General features: G+C 35.0%; 1 protein-coding gene across 4 annotated transcripts in view; it reads right to left on the bottom strand.

Moving 5' to 3' along the window:
- Nucleotides 1-25,312, bottom strand: part of ATRNL1 (attractin like 1) — a 789,076-nt gene that overhangs the window by 559,373 nt on the left and 204,391 nt on the right. For all 4 annotated transcript variants that reach the window (XM_058697871.1, XM_058697872.1, XM_058697873.1 and 1 more), the window contains one exon: nt 9,018-9,155. In XM_058697871.1, the coding sequence (XP_058553854.1) occupies nt 9,018-9,155 (138 nt within the window). The remainder of the gene's footprint in view (nt 1-9,017; nt 9,156-25,312) is intronic.

Genomic DNA, 25,312 nt, shown 5'->3' with positions numbered 1-25,312 from the left:
TGAAATGGTAATAAAATTACTGAAAGTTCTTAGGAAGAAAATTATGTCTTTGCTTCCCTTCTTATAAAGGAAATATAAAGGTAGATTACAAATGGAGACATTGTATGGAGGGTATAGAAATTGTAGAGAGGGTATTCATTCATTCATTCATTCATTCATTCATTCAGCAAACATTTAATAAGAAGTTATTCCACTTCAGCTAACCTGTAACACCCAACAGCAAAAGAAGAGAGGAATCGTGTGGGCCTAATGGGTATTATCAACAAGTAAGATGGGGATGAAGGGAGAAGAGTTTTAAATAACAAAGTCACTGAATTCAGTTTTTTGAATGAATTAATATGAACAGTAGTGACCTTGTACAGAACATTTAACAGGAAACCAAAAAACACATTAAAATTGTTTATTAAAATAAATACACAATAAAATGGTTATATACTTCTTTAAATCCTAAAAATACAGATTATTATTCTTATAAAATCAGTAGATGAGCCCGCAGAGAAAAAGCAAGATAAAAGGTATAGATAAAATTATTTGCAATTAAGAGAAAAGCAAATATTTGCATCCATATTCTATGGTATATAAAAATGGACCTTGAAAGAAAAGGTGTGCCTTGTTAATAATATATTAAAAGGATTTTAATATGTTTATGAAATACTTACAGAAAATACTAATGCTGATGCTTTCCTACACCTCTTCTAGGCATTTCTAATATATAATTAACTTGTCCACCATCACTAACTAGTGTTTGTGCATTATCTGAGCAATGAAAAAGTATGTATCCAAATTGGCATTTAGTATAATTTTGCTTTTTGACACATCCATAAAAATCAGAATAAAACCAAATACATGCTTAGAGTTTCTTAGAGTAACCTCTAATTTTCTAGAGTATACTAAATAAATGGTTGGCATTTCAGAATAGGAGGAATATGCTCCATTTTAAATCTACCTTTTAGTGTTCACCCTAGGCCTGCCATTTGAAGCAAGTAAGAATTCCTTAACATTTGTATGATAGTATAAGGGCCATTTTTACTGTTAAATTAAATTATAATACCCAACATCACTTTTTAAACAACCAAAGAGTACCAGGTCCTCATAACACAAAATCTCATGCTTGATAAGGGGGCTAAGGATTACATCGCATGAAATTAAAGAGAAATATTACACACTTAAAATAAAATAATGGCTTCTACCTAGTCGCAAAGAGATAAGTGTTGTACTTGTAAATTTAAAATCATTCAGTAGTTTTTAAAATTCTATGAGATACATTAGTGACACATTAATGATACATTACTGATACATTAGTGATACATTAGTGATACATTCGTGCTAATGAAAAGAAAGCAAGTGACACACTTCATTGCTAAAAACATGTAACTAGAGGTGGAAATATTCTATATCATCAGGCCTAGAACCTTAAATAACAGTACCAAATGCCAGAAGTTGACATGAAGATTAAGTTTAAGTTAGGATAGGTGGAAAGTAGAAGTTTGTGCAAATAAAAAAATAGGAAAGGAGATCTTGAGGAAACAAGGTACAAAAGTAAGCCAAGCAAAGTTCCTCAACACTCAAAAGTTCAGTGACTATGTCTCCAGCAGTTTCATGAGGCTCAGCCCACAGACATCTATTGGAAAAGGATCTGGGGCACCTGGGTGGCTCAGTCTGTTGAATATGTGATTCTTGACTCGGCTCAGGTCATGATCTCATGATTCATGAGATTCAGCTTCGTGTCTGGCTCTGTGCTGACAGCACGGAGCCTGCTTGGGATTCTCTCTCTCTGCCCCTCCTCTGCCCTGCACCTGTTCATGCAGTAGCACACACACGCATGTGTTCTCTTTCATATTCTCTCTCTCTCTCTCTCTCCCTCTCTCTCTCTCTCTCTCTCTCTCTCTCTCTCTCTCTCTCTCCCCCCCCCTTCCCTCCCTCTCTCAAGTAAATAAACTTTAAAGAAAAGGCATCTAACAGAAGGAAGTAGTAAGCTGCACCTTCTACTAACCCACAATCAAGGTCATTCTGAAATTACCTGACTTAATGTTGGATCTAACTACTTTTCATGTACTCAGTTCTTGCCCTTTTGATTCCTTTTATGAGGATAGATAAAAAGAGCTCAGAATGATGAAGTAGATAAAAGAGTTATGAGTATCTGAAGTTAGAGGAAAACTTTGACCAGAAAAACAAAACATTTCAAAATAATTAGTAGAGAAAGAAGACAAACTAGCTAAAATATTGTAGAAGCTATGAAATAAAGGTTCTTTTTAATCATTCAATTTAAACAGGTAGCTCCGCATAGTTTAAAAAGCCTTTCTTGGCTTTCTTAATGTGTTTAAAGTTATCTAAAAAACGTTATTCTGAAGAAAATATTTTAAAAAATTTTAATGTTTATTTATTTTTGAGACAGAGAAAGAGTGTGAGGGGGTAAGGGGCAGAATGAGGGAGACACAGAATCTGAAGCAGGCTCCAGGCTCCGAGCTGTCAGCACAGAGCCCGACACGGGGCTTGAACTCACAAAGCATGAGATCATGACCTGAGCTGAAGTCGGATACCCAACTGACTGAGCCAGCCAGGTGCCCCACTGAAGAAAATATTTAATCAAAGTAAAACCTCATACCTATACCATATACTAAATATCTACATCTAATTATATAATTATTCATTTAATGACCTCTCTTTGGGATATTTAAGTCTCAGGTTGGCCTTTATAATCATGTATACTAAGAAAATACAAGTTTTGACTTTTTTGTGTCAAAATAATTAACAGAAATAAGATTTACATGTCAAGCAATTTTCATTTATCTGCAGTTTTAGATTATTCAGGTCAATGTTCCCAGTTTGAGAGTATTAAACTTCTTACACTTATTTCAAGAAACGCTCAAGTTCATTTGGTTATAAACTTTCAGCTCCTATAAACACCTGTAATATGTGAGAAGGGTTTGAAATTAAAAAATCTCCCATCATACTCAAGAGAAAGAAGAGTTCATTCATATTCCTTTTTACTACCCTCTAGGCTCAGAGGATAGTTGTGTCATAATCCAGTGTATTTATTGAAATATTATATACTTCTGTAACAGTCAATTATGGGCAGATATCCACAATCTATCACAAAGAAAAACATAAGTTGTATTCATAAGAAACAAAGATAAAAATAGAACTGTCACTATGTTGACAGACTCTTTTTTTTCCAAAATTGGAAAATAATAAGAGTTTCTTTATCACATTAAAAATAAAAACATATGTAGGAAGAAAAATAAATCAGCAGTGTTTATTATTCAAAAGCCTATGAAAAGAACAACAAAATGAACTAAAAGACATAATTTAATAAATATTAGACTTTGCCAAAACCAATTATGAATGCAATGATAAATAATCTTATTGATAATACCAACTAATTCCATTAAACATCCTGCAAAAAATTAACCAAAAACAGTAAAAGCTAGATGAAGAAAACTCTTGATCATACATGACTGCAACTTTTAAAATGCTTACATTTCATGATTTGGAGAGGATTTTTTGTTCTTATAATACATCTTTTCATGAATACTCAAAACAAGTACACATAAATATTTTAAAACATTTTAGGGATTGACAGCATTATAGTTCAGTTGTCTCACATTGAGAACAAGGTATAATGAAAGCATGCAACTAATGATAAAACACGTAACACTGAAATTTATAAACTGAACTCAGCTCCAAAGGGCCTACCCAGATCCTTCCGACAGAATTAGTCTTTTTCTCCCTGTTTCTCTCATTCAAACTCTTCATAACACTATTATAGCACCCACACGATGTATAGAAATTTAAGTCCTAACACAGGGTTTTGCATATAGTTAAGTACTCAATAATAGTATGTGAATTCAGGGGTAATCCCTCATTGGAAATTCAGTGTGTTAAGTGTTGAGCCATTGTAGTATACTAAGCCATCCTATTCAATGAAGCATTCACTTATTTTCGTTTACTAAAATTCATGAGTCAGATTGGAGCTTATATGACAAAAATAATACTGTTCCAAAAGTCTAAATTATACATTCTTCTTAACATACTTAAGCCTACTGGTGTTATCAACTGTAATAATAAGAATAATAGTAATAATTGCAATAATAGCATTCTAGAGTTAACATTTGCCAGAAACACATATTATATCCTATGTAAAGTATCTCATTTAAGCCTCACAATAAATTAAATTAGTCACACTATTTTTAGGTGAAGAAACTGAGACAATAAAAGGTTAAATAATTATCCAAGATACAGTGGCATTGCCTGGATATGGACCCAAGTAGTAGGATTCCAAAGCCGAAGCTCTTTACAATATTACACACTTCCATAGTTACAAAGACTGATAGATGATAGATAAATGATAGATCACACACACATACACACATACAAACATACATAGATGAAAGGAAAGAAAGAAGGATGGAAGTAAATGGCAGGCAGCCCTAGAGCAAATTTGCATCAGAGAATCTTCCTGGACATCGATGAGAAACAAAGTAATTTTAATAAACCATTTTTAAAGTGTTTTGGTTTATTTCAAGCTTTTAATTTCCATTTAGTTAACATAGTTAACATAGAAAGTAATAGTACTTTCAGAAGTAGAATAAAGTGATTCATCACTTACATATGATACCGAGTGCCCATCCCAACAAATGCCCTCCCTAATACCCACCACCCATTTAGCCCATCCCCCACCCAGCTCCCCTCCAGTAACCCTCAGTTTGTTCTCTATAGTTAAGAGTCTTTATTATGGTCTGCCTCTCTATTTCCTTTTTTATCCCTATGTACGTCTGTTCCATTTCTTAAATTTCACATATGAGTGAAATCATACGGTATTTGTGTCTTTCTCTGATTTATCTCACTTATCATAGTTCTCTCTAGCTCCATCCATGTTGTGACAAATGGCAAGATTTCATCCTCTTTTTGAAATTTTTTAATGTTTATTTATTTTTGAGAGAGAGAACGAGGGAGGAAGGGGCAGAGAGAAAGGGAGACACAGAATCCAAAGCAGGCTCCAGGCTCTGAGCTGTCAGCACAGAGCCCGACGCGGGGCTCAAACTCACGAATCCCAAGATCATGACCTGAGCCGAAGTCGGACGCTTAACCAGCTGAGCCATCCAGGTCTTCCAAGATGTCATTATTTTGATGACTGAGTAATATTCCATTGTGCATACACACCACCTCTTCTTTATCCACTCATCAGTCAATAGACATTTGGGTTCTTTCCCTACCTTCACTATTGTTGATAATGCTTCTGTAAACATCAGGGTGCATGTGTCCCTTTGAATCAGTATTTTTGTATCCTCTGGGTAAATACCTAGTAGTGTAATTGCTGGATTGTAGCGTAGTTCTATTTTTAACTTTTTGAGGCAACTCCATACTGTTCTCCAGAGTGGCTGCACCAGTTTGCATTCCCATCAGCAGTGCAAGAGGGTTCCCCTTCATCCACATCCTCACCAACACCTGTCGTTTCTCGTGTTGTTAATGTTGGCCACTCTGACCAGTATTAATAAAACCACTTTGAAGAGTTAATTAATAAAAGAATAGCTATAAATGTGCCATAGGCTAAGAGCAATCTGAGGAAAATCTACAAGTGCATTTATATAATATTGGCAACAATGTTAAATTGACTTTAGTAGACTGAATTTAAAAAATAATATCTGAATCTGCAGTACTTCTAAAGCCTTACCATTCAAACATAAATCTACTTCCTTCTTTCTGTTAATGTCATCAGAGCTTTGAATTTTAATAAATGCATCTACTAATGAAAAATGAACTTTTTCAATAAGGTGAATAGAGAAATAGCAATAAATTTACACTTCCCATTTTTTTATAAATTGATTTTAGCCATGGCTGCATTAAAAATAATTCACCAGATGTGACATATTGTTGATTTAGTTTGATAGCTAATGTGGCCCTAAAAAATAAAAATGACTTTCATATATTACATCACCATAGAGAAGTCATAGACAGCAAAATATTATCTTGCCAACTTTAAGAAACAAGGAAACTATAAGGAATTATTTACAGCTTCATAAACTATCAAAGAATGTGCAATAGTGAATAAGATAGGCATTTATCTTTCATTCCCTTTAATTTTCCATTGCATTGTGCCTCAGCTTGCCAGATGTGTAATGTCAGTAACGAAAATTAACACAGAATAACTGAACTTAGTCTTAAACCTAGCACAGAAGTATCATCCCCAAAGGGGAACATACTTGTAAAAGCACTTAGGCCTACTGGAGTGATAAAACTTGCCATTCTAATTTAAAATATTTTGTAGCTAATATAGTTATTCAAATGCTCCTTTTGCCTATGTTGGCAAAAAACTAATACTTTGGTAATCCTCATGACATTGCATGGGCCAATGAATTCTTAGAAATGCACCCAAAACACAAGCAACAAAAAAATAAATATATAAACTGGACTTCATCAAAATTGAAAACTTTTGTGTTCCAGAGGACAGTATAAAGAAAGTACAAAGACAACCCGCTGAATGGAAGAACATATTTGCAAATCATGTATCTGATAAGGGCTTCATATCCAGAATATACAAAAAACCTTTATAATTCAATGACAACATCAAACAACCCAAATCAAAAAGGGCAAAGGACTTGAACAGACATTTCTTCAAAGCTACAGAAAAAAGACACAGGATTTTGAACAAGTATTTGTACACCTATGTTCATCCCAGCATTCAGCACAATACCAAAGGGTGGAAGCAACTCAGGGGTCCATCAGTGGATGAAGGGATAAACAAAATGCATGTATGCGCACAACAGAATATCCTTAGGCCTTGAGGAGAGAGGATATTGTGACACATGCGACAACATGGAATAGTGTGGATGCCACGTGTTTCAAACTACCTACAGCACTCAAATTCATAGTGACAAAAAGTAAAATGGTGCCAAAAGCTGGGGTGAAGGTAATGCAGAATTATTATTTAATAATTATAGAGTTTGCATTTTGCAAGATGAAAAAAGTTCTGGAGTTGGATGGTAATGACTCTCTTAAAACAATATAAATGCACTTATTGCCTCTGTGCTACAAACACAAAAATGGTAAAATGGTAAATTTTATGTTATGTATGTTTTACCACAATTTAAAAATTTTCCAGAGAAAATCTACAATGACTATCAACCACATGAAAAGATACTTAACATCACTAGTCATTAAGGAAATGCAAATCAAAACTATAAAGGGATATCATTTCATACCTACTAGAAGGATCAAATTTTTTTTAAATATAGAAAATAACAAGTGTTGGCATGGATGTGGAGAAATTGGAATCTTTGACATTTGTGGTGAAAATACAGAATGATGCAGCCACTATGGAAAACAACTTGAACAATTTGGCACTTTTACAAAAAGTTAAACATAGAATTACCACATGACCCCACAATTCCTCTCCTAGTTTATATACAAAAGAATTGAAAACCAGTATTCAACAAAGACTCGGCAATAAGGTTCACAGCAGCATTATTCACAATATGCAAGCAGTGTTAAAACTTCTAGAGAGTCTTCATCTTTCCACAGCCAATAATGGAGGCTTTTCTGTGGGTGCTTTATGGGCAATCTCCATTATAAATAATGGATTAAAAATGTAAGGGACAAGGACCAATCTAGATATAAAAAAGGATTACTATGGGGGCACCTGGGTAGCTCAGTCGGTTGAGCATCCAACTTCGGCTCAGGTCATGATCTCACCATTCCCGAGTTTGAGCTCTGTGGTGGCAGCTCAGAGCCTGGAGTCTGTTTCAGATTCTGTGTCTCCCTCTCTGTCTCTGCCCCTCCTCCACTCATATTTTAATAAAAAAAGGATTACTATAAAATTATAATTTAAAAGGAAACTTAAAAGAACACTTAAAAATTCTCTGGCATGGGGTGCCTGGGTGGCTCAGTCAGTTGAGCGTCCAACTTAGGCTCAGGTCATGATCTCATGGCTCATGGGTTCGAGCCCCACACTGGGCTCCATGTGACAGCTCAGAGCCTAGAGCCTGCTTGGAATTCTGTGCCTCCTTCTCTCTCTGCCCCTCCCCTTCTTGCTGTCTCTCTCTCACTCTCAAAAATAAACATTAAAATTTTTTTTAATTCTCTGCAAAATAAGAGGAAAAAGCAGCAGGATAGAGGGGAAGATAGAGAAAAGTAGAGTTTAGTAAAAAAAAAAAAAAAAAACATGATGAGAATAGCACTTAAAATGCTCCTTTAATGTCCTTCAATTCCTATTACATGACCTCTATTACATGTGATCTCATTCGATCTTTATCATCTGCCTTTTGCATATGAAAAAAAGGAGGCACTAAGGTTAAGTGGCCACGGCCAGACACGTAAACAGTGGCAGAGAGGGATTTCAGCTCAGGATTGACTGCAAACACAAAAATCTTACCTGATGTAAGGCATACACAAAACCTTTAATTGTTTCTTATTTCTAAAGTCTAAACAATAATTTACTATTATTAAAAAACAATCAGGGACGCCTGGGTGACTCAGTTGGTTAAGCATCCAACTTCGGCTCCGGTCAGGATCCTGTGGTTCTTGAGTTCGAGCCCTACATTGGGCTCTGTGCTGACAGCTCAGAGCCTGAAGCCTGCTTCAGATTCTGTGTCTCCCTCTCTCTGTTCCCCTCCCCCGCTCACACTCTGTCTCTGTCTCTCTCTCTTTCTCTCTCCCAAACATAAATAAATATTTAAAAAATAAAAATAGATACAGAAAACAATCAGCAGTGATTGTGAATAGTGAGATTATAGGTGATTTTTAATGTATCTGCATTTGCTAAATTTCCTATAATAAACATGTATTCATTTTGAAATAAGAAAAATACTTTTTAAAGTAAGTATACCACAAAACTGTTATAGCTCACATCGTCTCTAATGAATAAATACTACTTTCCAAAAATATTTAAGCTTCATGGGAAAAATTTTCCTTAATAAAATGTATTTTCCACAATAAGATAGCATTTTCCACAAGAGGTTCATCTTTCTCAACTTTCATTTCTGTCGTACAAATACACAAGTAAGGGAAAAACTACTTACCTGTGCACTGTCCTCCGTTAGTCGGATCTCCGTAATAACCTGGCATGCAATCTTGACACTGGTTTCCTGTGGTGAGATTTTTACACTGTTCACACACGTTATTATTGACGCAAGTGCTATGTCCATTACACTGGCAAGCTAAAGAAAAGAGTAAAAATATTACAAATATCTGCATCACAATAGCAAGTATAATAGCTATCAAGACAAAGAATTTATTTTACAAATTTGAATGATAGCAAAGTCCAAAGGACATTTCCCAAGTTTTATTTTTATTATGTATAACATATGTGGCTCAAATATTAAAGCAGGACAATTTATATAGTAAATTCTGTGTTAAAATTTTGTCCAATGCTCTATAATATGTAGGGGCAAGCAATAGAGTAAAACATAAAAGTTACAGCCAAAAAGAATACTTTTTAACTATTCCTTAAAGATTCATGTATTATGCGTATTAAGTTATATAAGCACAAGACTGAATAATATAGCTTTGATAAAGAATATTGAAAATGCATCTTATTATATTTACACATAACAACAAAGGATCAATAAATACAGAAAACTTTGAGACTATATACGTCCTTACTTGAAAAAAATACGTGTAGAATTATCAAAAAATAGCACTTTTAAATTAATTTACACAAATGTTTCTCTTCTTTGGATAAGAAAAGCTTCAAGGCTTACTAAAAATTCTATTTGTGAACTAAAAAGAATCACATTTAAAGCCTGACTTTTTATGTCTTCATAATATAAAATTTAATAGGTTTTGATATTAATTTTACAACAGAATCCAAAAATTTCAGATGAGAGATCAAGTTCATATATGAAAGCTCACACCTTTGGTGCTTATTTGGGGCATAATGACTTGGTTTGGTAACTGCTTGCCCAAACACCATCATCACTGCCACCCTCATAATCATCTTCATCATTATTACAACTAAGATAACCTTTATTTGAGGTTTCCCTTACGTTGACCAGGGAAGCCAATGTTCAGTCAACCAACCGTTTGTGGCTAGCATCTATTCTAGTTGGTCAGTGCACATACTACACCTGTTCTAAAATATATAAATACCACCCCATTGCCACATAGTATAGCAGGTGGTTTACATGAATTATATCATTTAATCCTCACAACGATTCTATGTGGAAAGCACTACAGCAGAGGACCATTTCTAAGATAAGCAAGCCTGGGTAAAGCAACCACCCAAAGTCACGCAGATAATGAATGCCAGAAACAAACACACAATCAGGAAGTATGAATCAAAAGACCAGACATTAAATACCACCTCTTGTGTGTAGAAAATTTGAAAGTGAGAGGGAAATCCTGAGAGACTAGCATAAGGTTATCAACAAGTGTTAACCTCAAAGGATAAACAAATGCACTGGCAAAAACAGTGAAAACCAAATACCTATACCTTACAGAAATTTTCAGAAGCATAACTCTACTATAACACAGGATAGAAATAACACAAAGTCATCACGGGAAAATGCTAAATAATCATCATCCTCTTTATAAAATTGAGGAAAGGATAAGTTTTCACATTTTCTATTACATTATGAAACAATGACAAGGAAATTTAGAAAAAAAAGTCCATGATAATTTAAGTGCAATCAAAACACAAAACATTATGTTTAGAATGCTCAAAATTTTGTTTTAAAATGTATAAATATGCCTATGGAAAAATTAATTGTGGTTATTTTAATTTAATAAGATTTTTCTGCATCATCAATTTTCTATAATAAATTCCTATTACTTCTATAATAAGAAACAATGTTAAGAACTTTAACTTTTTAACATTTGTTTTAAAAGATAAGTTGTTTCATAGAAAGTTTATTATGTGACACTACTAATTCACTCAGGTAAAAACAAAATTTATTGAGTGCCTACTACATGCAAAGCATTACCTAAAAAAGTTAAAATGAGAAATGGGTTACTATAAGTATTTTATGAATCTCCTGGCTGCATTTTTTCATGAGAAAAACAAATGCTTTAACTTCTGAATAAGATGTTTAAATTCAGCAATCACATCTAACATCCTCCCTTCAGATTACCACTAAGATAATAAGGAAACTTGACAGCAATGACAGGAATTTGGGTATTGTGACAATGACACAAATAAAACCAGGAAGTAGTAAACTACAATACCTCTGGAAATTAAAAGGGGACCCCTGGTGCAAGGCTACTCACTGTCCCTTCTTGAAAATGAGCATTTCAGAAGGCAGTTCTGGGGCAATCATGAAGCATATTAGTGGCATGATGCCATACAGCTGATAGAAAGTGTGATACAGGAAAATCTAATGTTTTAGGTAATGAATACACCCCCCCCCCCAGAAAGCTGGTTCAATTTAGACCTAACTGCTGGCAAAATTTCTAAGAGAGGGGACGGGGAAGGAATGGTCATTGTTACAGTTTATACTAGCACAGTAGCAATGGCAAAAGAGAAAGCATGTTACGGAAAGCAGAATCCAGGCACAATGGCTGTATCAAACATAGACAAGAAAAGGATACACAATAAGCCTATGATTATGTTTGATTCCCACTAGCATCAGGGTGCTGGAACAGTGAGTAATATAAGCTTACATCTAACAGTTCTTCCAGGATACATTGTTACTTGAAAGGTTCTAATAACAACCTGCTTGTGGAACATGAATAAACCTAAAGAGAAGCTATCCACACTGTTTTGTCTAAATTTTAAAACAAACCCAGATGGTTCTGTATCTATTGATAAGCAAACACACACAAAAAAATGAAAATAAAACATTATGGAAAAGTCAGCATTTGATATGCAAATAAAGTACATAGTTTTGAAAAATATGTGCTATAAAACAGATGTAAAACATTTAAAATATCTGCTTGACATTCTCAATAAAATTCAAAAGATATATACACAGAAAATCAAGGCTAAAATTTACTGAAACATTTTTAACACATATCCTATCTTAAACCAAAAGGGATTATCAGATGCTAGAAATAAAGCTGAGATTCAAACAAGATCCAAAGAAAGAATTTTGAGGTAGCAACTGAATTTCACTATACATAGAATAGACAAGCAAGAATAAGGAGGCATGGGTTTGAAAACCCAGCATGGCCAGGTGATACAATCTTTCATCCTCAAGGAAGAGAGAGAAACTGAACCATGGGTCATGATTTTGCAGTTCGTGGGTTCGAGCCTTTCAACAGGCTCTGTGCTGACAGCTCAGAGCCTGGAGCCTGCTTTGCATTCTGTGTCTCCCTCTCTCTGGCCCTCCCCCAGCTCACAAAAATAATAAACTTTAAAAAAAAAAGAATGATAAACTTTTTCAAAAAAGAAAAAAGAAAAGAAAAACCTTGAAGGGGTGCCTGGGTGGCTCAGTCAGTCGAGCATCCGACTTTTGGCTCAGGTCATGATCATGGTTCGTGGTATAGAGCTGTGGCATTGTACTGACAGCACGGAGCCTGCTTGGGATTCTCGCACCCTCTCTCTCTGCTCCTCCTCCACTCACTCACAGTTAAATACATGTTCTCTCTCCCTCTCTCTCCCTCTCTCTCTCCTAAAATAAATGAATAAACTTAAAAAAAAGAAAATCAGGAAGGAAGAGGTGATATACCACTGACAAAGGGTAGGAAAGAAGAATTATAAGGGAACATTATAAACAACTGTATGCCAATCAATTAGAAAACCTAGATAAAATGGACAACTTTTTGGAATGATACTAACAACAAGACTGACTTAAGAAGAAGTAGAAAATATGCATAAACTCTAACAATGAAGAGAATGAGTGAGGTACAGGCTTGTAGTCACAGAATGAATGAGTCACAAGGATGAAAGGTACAGCATAGAGAATACATTCAATGGTGCTGTATGACAGCCAATGGCAGCTACACTCCTGGGAAACACAGCATAACGTACAGAGTTGTTGAGTCACTATACTGTGCACCTGAAGCTACTGTAACATTTTATGTCAACTACACTCCAATAAAAACAAACAAACAAACAAACAAACAAACAAACAAATAAGTCAGCAATCAACAAAGTACCAGCAAAATATAGCTCACGATCAGCTGGCTTCACTCGTGAATTCTACCAAATGGTTAAAGAATAATTAATATTAATTATTCAAGAATATTTCCACAATAGAGAAGCAAAGAAAAAACGTCCTGTTTCTATGAGACGACTACTAATACTAACCCAATACAAAGACCAAAGTCATCACAAAAAAGATGACAGTCCAACAGCACTTATGTTAATAGGTGTAAAATCCTTAAGACACAGTAGCAAAATGAGTCCACTAGCATATAAAAAGGATTATTTATCATGACCAAACAGAACTTATCCCAGGATTGGGATAAACCCGTTTGTTTGAACAACTAGGAAACAATCAAATATACACCATACTAATGGAGAAAGAGGAGAAAAAAACTAACATGATCATCTCAATACATGGAAAATACTCAACAAACTAGGAAAAGAAAGGAATTGCATCAAACTGTAAAGAACATATATGAAACGTACATAGCTAACATCATATTTAAATGGTGAAAGACTGAAAGCTTTCCTTTTAAGATCAGGAACAAGACAAAAATACCCTCTCTTGTCACTTCTATTCAACATTGTCCTGGAGGTTCTGGAAAGGGCAATTAGGCAGAAAAAGAAACAAAAGGCATTTAGATTTTAAGAAAATGTTTACAACTAACTCAATTTGCAGGTGACATGATCTTACATATAGCAAACTAAGAGGGATCCACACAAAAAATATTTGAGCTAATAAACAAATTCAGCAATATTGTAGAATAAAAGATCAATTATAGGGAAATCAGCTTCATTGTATTTTTATACACTTACAATGAACAACCCAAAAATAAAATTAAGAAAACAATTCTACTGACAATAGCACTAGGAAGAATAAAGTACTTAGAAGTATACTTAAATACAAAAATAGAGGACTTGTACTTTGAAAACTACAAAACATTGTTGAAAGAAATTAATGGAAAGACTTCTATTCACAGATTATTAGGCTTAATATTAAGATAGCAAATCATCCAATTGATTTACAAACTAAATGCAGCATCTATCAAATTCCAAACACATTTTTTTTTGGAAGAGACAAGAAGATCCTAAAATTTGTAGGAGTTACAACAAATACCAACTAGCCAAAATGATCTTGGGAAAAAAAAAAAAGAACCAAGTTAGAGGACCGCTTACTCTTCCCAATTTCAAGACGTACTACAGAGTTACGGCAATCAAACCAGTGTAGTATTAGCATAAAGAGAGACACAGCAATAAAGAAAATAGAATTAGGTCCACAAACAATCCCATACATCTATAATTTACTGATTTTCAACAAGGGTGACAAGACCATTAAATGGAGAAAGAACAGTCTTTTCAACCAGTGATGTTGGGATAACTTGATAACAACATGCAAAAGATAAAATTTGGACTTGTACCTCATAACATATACAAAAATTAACTCTAGGGGCACCTGGGTGGCTCAGTCTGTTAAGCGTCTGATTGTCAATTTCAGTTCAGTTCATGATCTCACGGTACATGAGATAAAACACTGCATCAGGCTCTGTGCTGATGGTACAGAGCTTGCTTGGGATTTTTTTTCTCCCTCACTCTCTGTCCCTCCCCCACTTGTGCTCACTCGCTCTCTCTCTCAAAATAAATAAATAAATATTTTTTTTTAAATTAACTCAAAACAGATCAATGATCTGAGTGTAAGAGCTAAAATGATAAAAATGTTATAAGAAAATATGTGTAAATCTTCATGATTTTGAATTAGACAAGAGTTCTTTACATATGAGACCAAAAGCAGGAGTAACCAATAGAAAAAAAGCAGATATATTGGATACCATCAAAATAAGAAACCTTTGTCCCTTAAAAAACACCATCAAGAAAGTGAAGAGACAGGGGCGCCTGGGTGGCTCAGTCCGTTAAGCTCTGGCTTCAGCTCAGGTCATGATCTCACAGTTCATGAGTTAGAGCCCCACAATTGGCTCTGTGCTGACAGTTCAGAGTCTGGAGCCCCTTCGGGTTCTACGTCTCCCTCTCTCTCTATGCTTCCCCCATTCATGCTCTGTCTCTCCCTCCTTCAAAAATAAATAAATATTTTTTTAAAAAATTTAAGTGAAGAGACATTCTACAGAATAGGAGAAAATATTTAAGGATCATATCTCCAATAACCCTGAACACATAAATAACTCTAAAAATACTATTATTTAAGATATCACCTCATGCCAGTCAGAGTGGCTAAAATGAACAAATCAGGAGACTATAGGTCCTGGAGAGGATGTGGAGAAATGGAAACCCTCTTGTACTGTTGGTGGGAGTGCAAACTGGTGCAGCCACTCTGAAAAACAGTGTGGAGGTTCCTCAAAATATTAAAAATAGATCTACCCTATGACCCAGCAATAACACTGCTAGGAATTTACCCAAGGGATACAGGAGTGCTGATGCATAGGGGCACTTGTACCCCAATGTTTACAGCAGTGCTTTCAACAATAGCCCAAATATGGAAAGAGCCTAAATACCCATCAACTGATGAATGGATAAAGAAATTGTGGTTTATATACACAATGGAATACTACTTGGCAATGAGAAAGAATGAAACATGGCCTTTTGTAGCAATGTGGATGGAAGTGGAGAGTGTTATGCTAAGTGAAATAAGTCACACAAAGAACGACAAAAACCATATGTTTTCACTCTTATGTGGATCCTAAGAAACTTAACAGAAGACCATGGGGGAGGGGAAGGGGGAAAAAAAGTTACAGAGAGGGAAGGAGGCAAACCATAAGAGACTCTTAAAAACTGATAATAAACTGAGGGTTGATGGGGGGTGGGAGGGAGGGGAAAGTGGGTGATGGGCATTGAGGAGGACACCTGTTGGAATGAGCACTGGGTGTTGTAGGGAAACTAATTTGGCAATAAATTTCATATTAAAAAAAACTAAAAAGGGCAAAGTATTTGGGTAGATAGTTTCCAAAGAAGATAAATGAATGCTAATGAGCAAATGAAAAGAGCATCATTAGTCATAAGGGAAATGCAAATCAAACCCACAATGAGGGGCTTGGTTGGTCAAGTTGTCAGACTCTTGATTTCAGCTCAGGTCATGATCTCATGGTTCTGAGTTCGAGCCCTGCATTGGGTTCTGCAGTGACAGTGCCGAGACTGCTTGGGATCTTCTCTCTCTGCCCTTGCCACACTCACACTCTATCTCTATCTCTATCAAAAAATAAACAAACTTTGGGGCGCCTGGGTGGCTCAGTCGGTTAAGCGGCCGACTTCGGCTCAGGTCATGATCTCGCGGTCCGTGAGTTCGAGCCCCGCATCGGGCTCTGTGCTGACAGCTCAGAGCCTGGAGCCTGTTTCAGATTCTGTGTCTCCCTCTCTCTGACCCTCCCCTGTTCATGCTCTGTCTCTCCCTGTCTCAAAAATAAATAAAACGTTAAAATAAATAAATAAATAAATAAATAAATAAATAAATAAATAAATAAACAAACAAACTTAAAAAAAAAAAAACCACAATGAGCTAACACTTAATATCCACTAGGATAGTAATAATCAAAATAATGGACAAAAACCAGTGTTGGTGAGGGTAAAATAATTAGAACCCACAAATATTGCTAGTGGTAATGTAAAAATCTGGTGCAGTATCTCTAGAAAACAGCCTGGCAGTTCCTCAAAAGTTTAAATACAGATTTATCATATGACTAAACATTCCACTCCCACATATATACCAAAAAAAATTAAAACATGCCTATATGAAAATATTCACATCAGCATTATTCATAACAGCAGAAGATTGGAAATAAGCCAAAGATCCATCAACTGATGAATGCACAACGTGCGGTATCCATAACTGAGTATTATTCAGCCATAAATAGAAGCAAAGGACTAACAATATATGCTATCATATGAATGAACCTTAAAAACATTATGCTAAGTCAGAGAAGCCCGTCTCAAGAGCCCAAGGATTGTATGACTGCATTTAAGTATCCGGAATAGACAAATTCATAGAGAAATAAAGTGTATTAGTGGTTTTTGGGTGCTGGGGGAAGGAAGAATAGGAAGAAACTATTAAAGGGTATGGGGTTTTGTTTTGGGGTAAATTATTCTGGAACTATATGATGATGATAGATACACACCTACTGATTATACTACAAACCATTTAACATGAAGGATTTTATGCCATATGAGTCATATTTTAAGAAACAAACAAACAAACATAAAGGGGCGTCTGAGTGGTTCAGCTGGCTAAGCATCTGACTTCAGCTCAGGTCATGATCTCACAGTTCATGAGTTCAAGCCCTGCATCAGGCTCTGTGCTAACAAACAACTCAGAGCCTGCAGCCTGCTTCAGATTCTGTATCTCCCTCGGTATCTCCCCCCACCTCTCATGCTTTGTCTCCCTCTGTCTCTCAAAAATAAATAAGTGTTTAAAAAAATTTTTAAAGAAACAAACATACATAAAAGTTAGAACTAATTAGATGAGATGAAAAATAACTGACATAAATTCTTCTCATGTCTGTATGTGCAAACTTCATAACATTACTTTATCCTTGCTCTCATCAAAAAAGTGGGATTTTCCCAACCTTTGATCATGCATTGGCATCAAGACTTCCTTAAAACAACAGAATGTAGAAGTGATGGTATACAAATTCTAAGCTTAGGCCTCAAGAGACATACAAACTCTGCACTCTCCTTCTTAGAATTCTAAGAATACCACGTACAGAAGCAGTCTACAAAACTGGAAGATGACAGGACAGCAGAGACAGTCATTCATAGCTGATGACCCCTAGAGCAACCAGCCAGCTCAGACTCCTAGCGATGTGAGGGAAACATTTTGAAAACATCCAAAACAAATCAGGTGGTCAGATAACTGTAGTCACATTAAACACACACACATACACACACATACACAAACACACGCACAAACACACATACACAACCAGAAGAGACTTACAGAAGAACTGCATAGCAGAATTCAACAAGAAAATAAGATGCAAAACCATGAATAAAATGGTTTAATTTTATTTAATACTGTGAGCTTGGGGTATTATGTTAAATAATAATAAATAATTAAAACATAAGCTGAACAGAAAAATGGAAACATCTAAACAAAGAATTAGTGAATTGAAACACAGGTCAAAGGAGACACAAGAATATAAAATACAGAGAACACATTAAGAAAAATTATGGACATAGTGAAAAAGCCTAACATAAGTAAAGCAAACTCCTGGAAATAGAAGACAGAGTGACACAATGGGACAGGTGGCAATATTTGAAGAGATAATGGCTGAAAACTTTACAAAAACGATGGAAAAAAATCAAGCTAGGAATAAGTAACCCATATAATTCGCAATCACAATGGAAAATAAAATTGATACTTAGATACATCATATTAAAATTACTGACATTCAAAAACTAAGAAAAAAATCTATTTTAAAAAGCCAGAGATAGGGAAAAAAACATACTGTTTTCAAAAGGGAAACAATAAGACTAATAGAAGAATTCTTAAGAGAAACAGTGGAAGCCAGAAGAAAAGGAAATTATACTTTCAAATTATTGAAAAAAAAAATCTGTCAACTTAGAATGTTATTTCCAATAAAAATATCCTTCAGATATAAAGACATGCAATTACACAATAAAAACGTTTTCAGGCATATGAAAACCAACATATTTTATAGCCACAATTGAGAAACATAGTATTTATAAATGTTAAATAAAGTTCATCCAGCTAAAGAAATATTATAGCAGAAGTCAAGTCAGATCTATAGGAAAAAAAGATGAGAGAAAATGAACACTACATGGGTAAGTAAAAGAATTTTTTTCTTATCATGATTTCTTTATAAGAAAATCATCTGTTTAAAGCCAAAAATAATGTATTGTGTGGTTAATAACATACATAGAAGTAAAATATATGGCAATAATTACACAAAGGACAGGAAAAGAGCAAATGGAATTACACTATTGTAATATTCTTACCTTATACATGAAGTAGTATAATATTGATTCAAGGTAGACTGTGATAAGATAAAGATGACTATTACAATCACTACAGCAGTCACTAAAAAAAACACAAAAGAAGTATAGCTAAAAATCCAATAAAAGTGATAAAAGTGGACTTTAAAAACACTCAATTAATCCAAAAAAAGGCAAAGGGAAGAACAACAGAAGAAAAAATAAAGTAAATTTTAAAAACAAATACCATGACGGTAAGACTTAAACTCAATTATACCAGTATTATATTAAATATAAATGGACTAAATACTCTGATAAAAGGCAGAGATTTTCAGTCTACATTTTTAAAAAAACAAAAGAGCAAGCAAGACCTATATGTTGTTTATCAGAGATTCATTACTGTAAATAAAAACAGACAGATAGAAGACTTCCACTTCTGCCCATCAAGCATTAACCATTCTAGGAATTGACCTCCAGTTGTAAACAACAAGAAAATGAAACAATATATGAAACAACTACTTTCAAATAACAGGCAGCTCAGGAATGGCATCTGAGCCTATGAGTCTATGACTCCCCTGGCTTGCTACCTGGAGGCAGTTTTAAGGATGGAGCCCAGGGAAGCAAATGCAAACAAAGCCCAGAGAGCTCATCTGGTGGAGAAAACAGAGGTCAAACTTTGGGGAGGCCATGTAAGAATTTGGGTGACAAAATATGAGAGAAAAGAGAGATACACACATCAATCTACTGAGGGGTTTCTTAAATTTTTGCCTGAATAATGACAGAACACAGAGTATGAAATTCCATGAAGCTAGAGAAAGAATAACCAGAAAACAATAAGTCAAATAATGCCAGTAGTTCATGTAGGACTGGACTAGTTTGTATTCCAAACAGTTAGAGTGGAGAGACGTTATGATACAAAGAGCATTCTACAGAGACCACAGAAAGGCACTTAGTAGTGGAAATAAATTAACACTGAATTTAGGGTTGCTATACACAGGACCTTACAAATACCTTAAAGACAATTTTTGAACTGATCGTACAGATCTTAAATAACATAATTGCACTCCAGAATAAAGTATAACACACTAAAAGAAATACAACAAAATCAAATAATAAAACTGTAAAAATTCAGTGTCTAGAATACCATGAAAAATTACCAAGCTGAGACATCTGTTCCATAGTCAGAAAAAAAAAATTAATACAACAAACAAACAAGAAAACATCGCACACCATAGAATGAGCAGAGAATGATTTTTAGAACAGCTATTAAGAGTATGCTTTATGTGCTCAAGAATATACAGGGAAACATGAACATAAAAAAGGAGAGAAATGGAAAATATAAAAATGACAAACACAATTTTAAAAGATGGAAAATAAAATATGCAAAATAAAAAATAAATTCAATGAAAAAAAATCTTTCAACAATTGGTGCTGGGACCCCTGGATAGACACATGCTAAAGAATTAAGTTGGGTCCCTATCTCCTATCTCATACCACACACAAAAATTAACTCAAAGTGGGTCAAAAACCTGAATGTAATAACTAAAACTATTAAATTCTTAGAAGAAAATCTTTGAGACCTTATATAATGCATGGTTTCCCAGATATGACACCAAAGGCAAAAAAAAAAAGAAACAAAATAGAGAGTACATCATCAAAATTTAAAATTTTTGTACAACAAAGGACACTCTCAAGGAAATGAAAGGACAACTGACAGAGTAGAAAATATATCTGCAAATCAATCTTTGATAAGGGGCTTGTATTCATGGTATATAAAGAACTCTTACAGTTCAATAATAAAAAGATAAATAGCCCAATTAAACAATGAGCAGAGAATATTATACACATTTCTCAGAAGAAGAAACAGAAGTGGCCAATAGGCACATGAAAAGATGTTCAAGAGCATATCACACTAAGTAACTGCATATCAAAACTGCAATGAGATACCACTTCACACACACCAGGATCATCATAATTAAAATGACACAAAATAACCAGTGTCGGCAAAGATATGGAGTAAATGGAATTCCTCATCCACTGTTGTGGGAATGTAAAATAATGTAGCAGCTTCAAAAGAGTCTGGAAGTTCCTCAAAAGGTTAGTTGTAGTCACTGTTCAACCCAAAGCAGTTGAATCTAGTAAAGATATTCCATTCCCAAAGTAATGAAAATAGGTTCACACATAAATTTTTACATTAACATTCATAGAAGCATTATTCAAAAATCCCCTAATTGTAAACACACAAATGTCCATCAAGTGATAATTAGATAAACAAAATTTTACCAAATATTATGTGGTAATACAAAGAAATAAAGTACCGCTACAAGCTGCAACATGGATAAACCTTCAAAACATTTCACATTATGGAATGGGAAAGAAGCCAGTCACAAAAGACTACAACTGTATGGCTCAATTTATTTAAACTGTCCAGAATAGGCACATTCAAAGAGATATAAAGAGTAGTGGTTGCTTACAACTGACAAGAGTAGATGGGGTTTAACAGTCAGTGACTGCTAATAAGTAATAAGCTTTCTTTTGAAGATGACAAAATTCCTTTTAAATTGATTTGTGGTGATGACTGAGTAACTCTGTGAATATACTAAAAAACCACTGAGTTATACTCTTTAAATGGATAAGCTGTATGGTATGCTGGATAATCTTAGGTGTCAGTGAAGCTAGGTTACAGAACCCAGTATTTAATCACACTAATGGCTCCCTCTTGAGTGTGGTAGAGACCTGTACATATGATGGAACAGTCATGAATTTAATCTGATTAGGTTATGTTATGTGGCACAGGTGACTTCAAGAAAGGAAAATCATCCTGGATAATCCCAATCAGAAGATCCCTTAAAAGGAATTGGCCTCTTCTTGAAGAGATTCAAAGTGAGAGATACCATTTGAGCTTGTGAGACTCTACATTGCTAGTTTGGGAAAGGGAGGGGGACATGTGGGAAAGAATGTGAGCATTCATTAGAAGCTGAAGTGGTTACTAGCCACTGAAAGAACTGGCACGTTAGTTATACAACTGCAAGGAACTGAATTTCAAGAAGAACCTGAATGAGGTCGGAAGCAAATTCTTCTCTATGGCTTCCAATAAAAGACTCAGCCTGACCCACACCTTGATTTCAGCCTTCGAGACCTCAAGCAGAGAAGCCAGCCAGGCCATGTCCAGCACCTGACATATAGAAGCGTGAGCTACAACAGGGTATTGTTTAAGCCTCTATCTATGTTTGTGGTAATTTGTTATGCTGCAATACAAAACTAATACACTCTCCCAAAAAAATGCAATGAGAGAAAAAAGAACAAACTGAGAGTGTGGCAGCTGCTTCTGTCAAAGTAGAAAGTGGTAACCTACAGTATCTGAAAACTAAAAGAAGAGCCTTGTCATACATTCCTGAACTTTCATCTATTTGAAAGTCTGTTATTAGGTGGAAATGTTTAGGAATGTTATGTCCTCTTGATGAATTCAACTTTTTATCTTTATGAAGTAATCCTTATTCTAGGTATTATTTTTTGCTTTAAAATATATTTGTATCCAGGGTGCCTGGGTGGCTCAGTCAGTTAAGTCTCCAACTTCAGCTCAGGTCATGATCTCACCGTCTAAGAGTTCAGGTCCCACGTCAGGCTCTGGGCTAACAGCTCAGAGCCTAGAGCCTGCTTCGGATTCTGTCTCTCTCTCTCTCTCTCTCTCTCTCTCTCTCTCTCTGCCCCTTCCCAGCTTGCGCTCTGCCTTTCTCTCTCAAAAACAGAATAAAAACATAAAAAAAATGTTTTTAACCTATTTTTCTGATATTGTAGCCAACTCAGCTTTCTCTTGATTTGTGTTAGCATACTATTTCTATTTCCATTCTTTAACTTTTAAAATAACTGTGTCTTTGTATTTTAAATACAAAGTGAAACAACATAGCATATAGTTGGGTCTTGCTTTTTTAGCTAATACAAAAATCCTAGCTTTTTTATTGAAGTAATTGGATCATTTATATTTAGCGTGATTACTGAAATGACTGAGGTTAAATCTATCATTTTGCCACTAGTTAACTATTTGTCCTACCTATTATGCATAGCTCTTTTTCCTTGTTTTGCTTTCTTTTGGATTATTTCATCTACTTTCTTGGCTTACTGGCTATGATTCTCTGTCATTTTAGTAGTTGTTTGAGGGTTTCGAATATACATCTACAAATTATCACAGTCTATATTCAAGCAATATACCACTTCACATATCGTATAAAAATTCTACAACAGGATACGTCCATTATTCTTCTGTTGGCCTTTAAGCTATTACAGTCATAATTTTCTTCTACATAAAAATTAAGCTCCTAATACACTGTTGTCATTTTTGCCTTAAAATTTTTATTGCCTTTTTTAGATATGGAAATTTTAAGAAAAAAAAGTCTTTACCCAGATTATTACCACGTCCTTTGTTCCTCATTCCTTTGTGTAAATCAGACTTATATCTGGAAGTTATCCTTCTGGCTGAAGGACTCGATTTTCAACATTTCTTATACACCAAGTTCATTGGTAATAAATTCTTATAATTTTTGTAATTTTGAAATAATTTTTATTTTACCCTCATTTTTGAAAGATATTATCATTAAGTAAACAATTCTAAGTTTTTTCTTTTGCTATTTTAAAGACGCCCCACTTCTCTTGCTCCACTGTTTTTTGTTCATTTGTTCTTCTGATGAAAAATATGATATCAGACTTACTTTGTTCGTTTCCTCTGTCCATACTGAATCATATTTCTCTGGGCTGCTTTAATCTTTTTATCACTGGTTTAAGCAGTTTTATTATTATGGTTATTGGTATAGATTTACCCACATTTTCTGTGTTTAACATTTATTGACATTCTTGCCTCTTTGGATTTAGTTTTTATCAAATTTGGAAAAATTATGGCCATTATTTCTTGTGATTTTTCTAAGCCCTCTCTCTCTCCCCTCCTTCAGAGGATCCAATTATTGGGCCTAATATGACAACAATATTAGGCCTCTTGATCCAGGGCTCATTGATGTGCTGTTCATTTTATTTCAGTTATTCTTCCTTCTGTGCTTCATTTTGGGTACTTCCTCTTGCTTGTCTTTGCATATACCAATCTTAACTTTCACACATCTAATCTGGTATCAATCGCATTCATTTTTCATCTCAGTATTTTTTATCTCTATAAATTCTACATTTTTGTTTTTGTTTTCTGTGACTCTAACATGCGCAAAATTTCAGTTTTTAGAGGTGCTTGGGTGGCTCATTCGATTAAGCACCTGACTTTGCTTTTGGCACAGGTCACGAACTCACATTTTGTGGGTTTGTGCCCTGCATCAGGCTCTGCACTGACTGTGCAAGGCCTGCTTGGAATTCTCCCTCTCCTCTCTCTCTGCCCCTCCCCTGCTCATGTGCAATCTCTCTCTCTCTCTCTCTCTCTCTCTCTCTCTCTCTAACTTTAAAAATTTTAGTTTTTAATATATGAAATATCTTTATAATCATTGTTTCAATATCCTTGTCTACTCTTAGCATATATTTAACTTCTATGTTGGTTTCAATTGAGTGATTTTTCTTCCTCATTGTGAGTCAAGGTTCTCCTGATTCTCTGCATACATGCATATTGGAAGCCTGACATTGTGAATTTTAAGTATTACATTTTGGGTGCTGGAAACTTTTTGTATTCCTAAAATATTCTTCAGCTTTGTCCTGGAATTTGGCTAAGTTAATTGAAAACAGTTTGATCCTCCTGGCTATGTTACACAGGACCATAGCAAGATTTAGTCTTGTGCTAATTTTGCCGTATTAAGTTAAGCAAAATCCTTCTAAGTACTCTACCTGATGCCCAGTGATTAATGCCCAAGCAATTCCCTGCCCTGTGTGTGATTTGGTGACTGTTCCATTCAAGTAATTCTTTCTGCAGACTCAAGTCGTTTTCTACAGTGTCGCACTTATTTTTTAGCTTGATATTCAGGGAGTATCCTTCTGCAGTTTTCCACAGTTCTCCCTCCCTCTCTCTCTTTCTCTTTCTCTCTCTCTCTGCAGGACTCTCTTCTTTGGTTCTCTTCCCAGGAAATCTAGCCACCGTGGCCTTCCCTCCCCACATTCCCAGCCCCATTTCTCCAACTCACGGTAACCACCAAACTCTACCTGTGTCCCCTGACTGCACTGCTTCATGCAAACTTTCTTCAGGCACTAACCAAGGATAAGTGGGGCTCACCTGATGTGTTTTCTCTCTGAGGGATCAGTGGCTTTTGCTGCTTGTCCAGAATCTTCATAAGTGTTCTTCATCCATTTTGTCCCATTTCTTAATTGTTTCAGGTGGGGGCAGTTAAATTGAGTCATCTTTAGAGTAACCAATCTTCCCACTTTGCTAAGGACTGTCCT

The sequence above is a fragment of the Neofelis nebulosa genome, chromosome 13 (genome assembly GCF_028018385.1).
Source record: "Neofelis nebulosa isolate mNeoNeb1 chromosome 13, mNeoNeb1.pri, whole genome shotgun sequence".
Lineage (NCBI taxonomy): Eukaryota > Metazoa > Chordata > Mammalia > Carnivora > Felidae > Neofelis > Neofelis nebulosa.
This window is presented reverse-complemented; position numbering and strand designations above follow the sequence as displayed.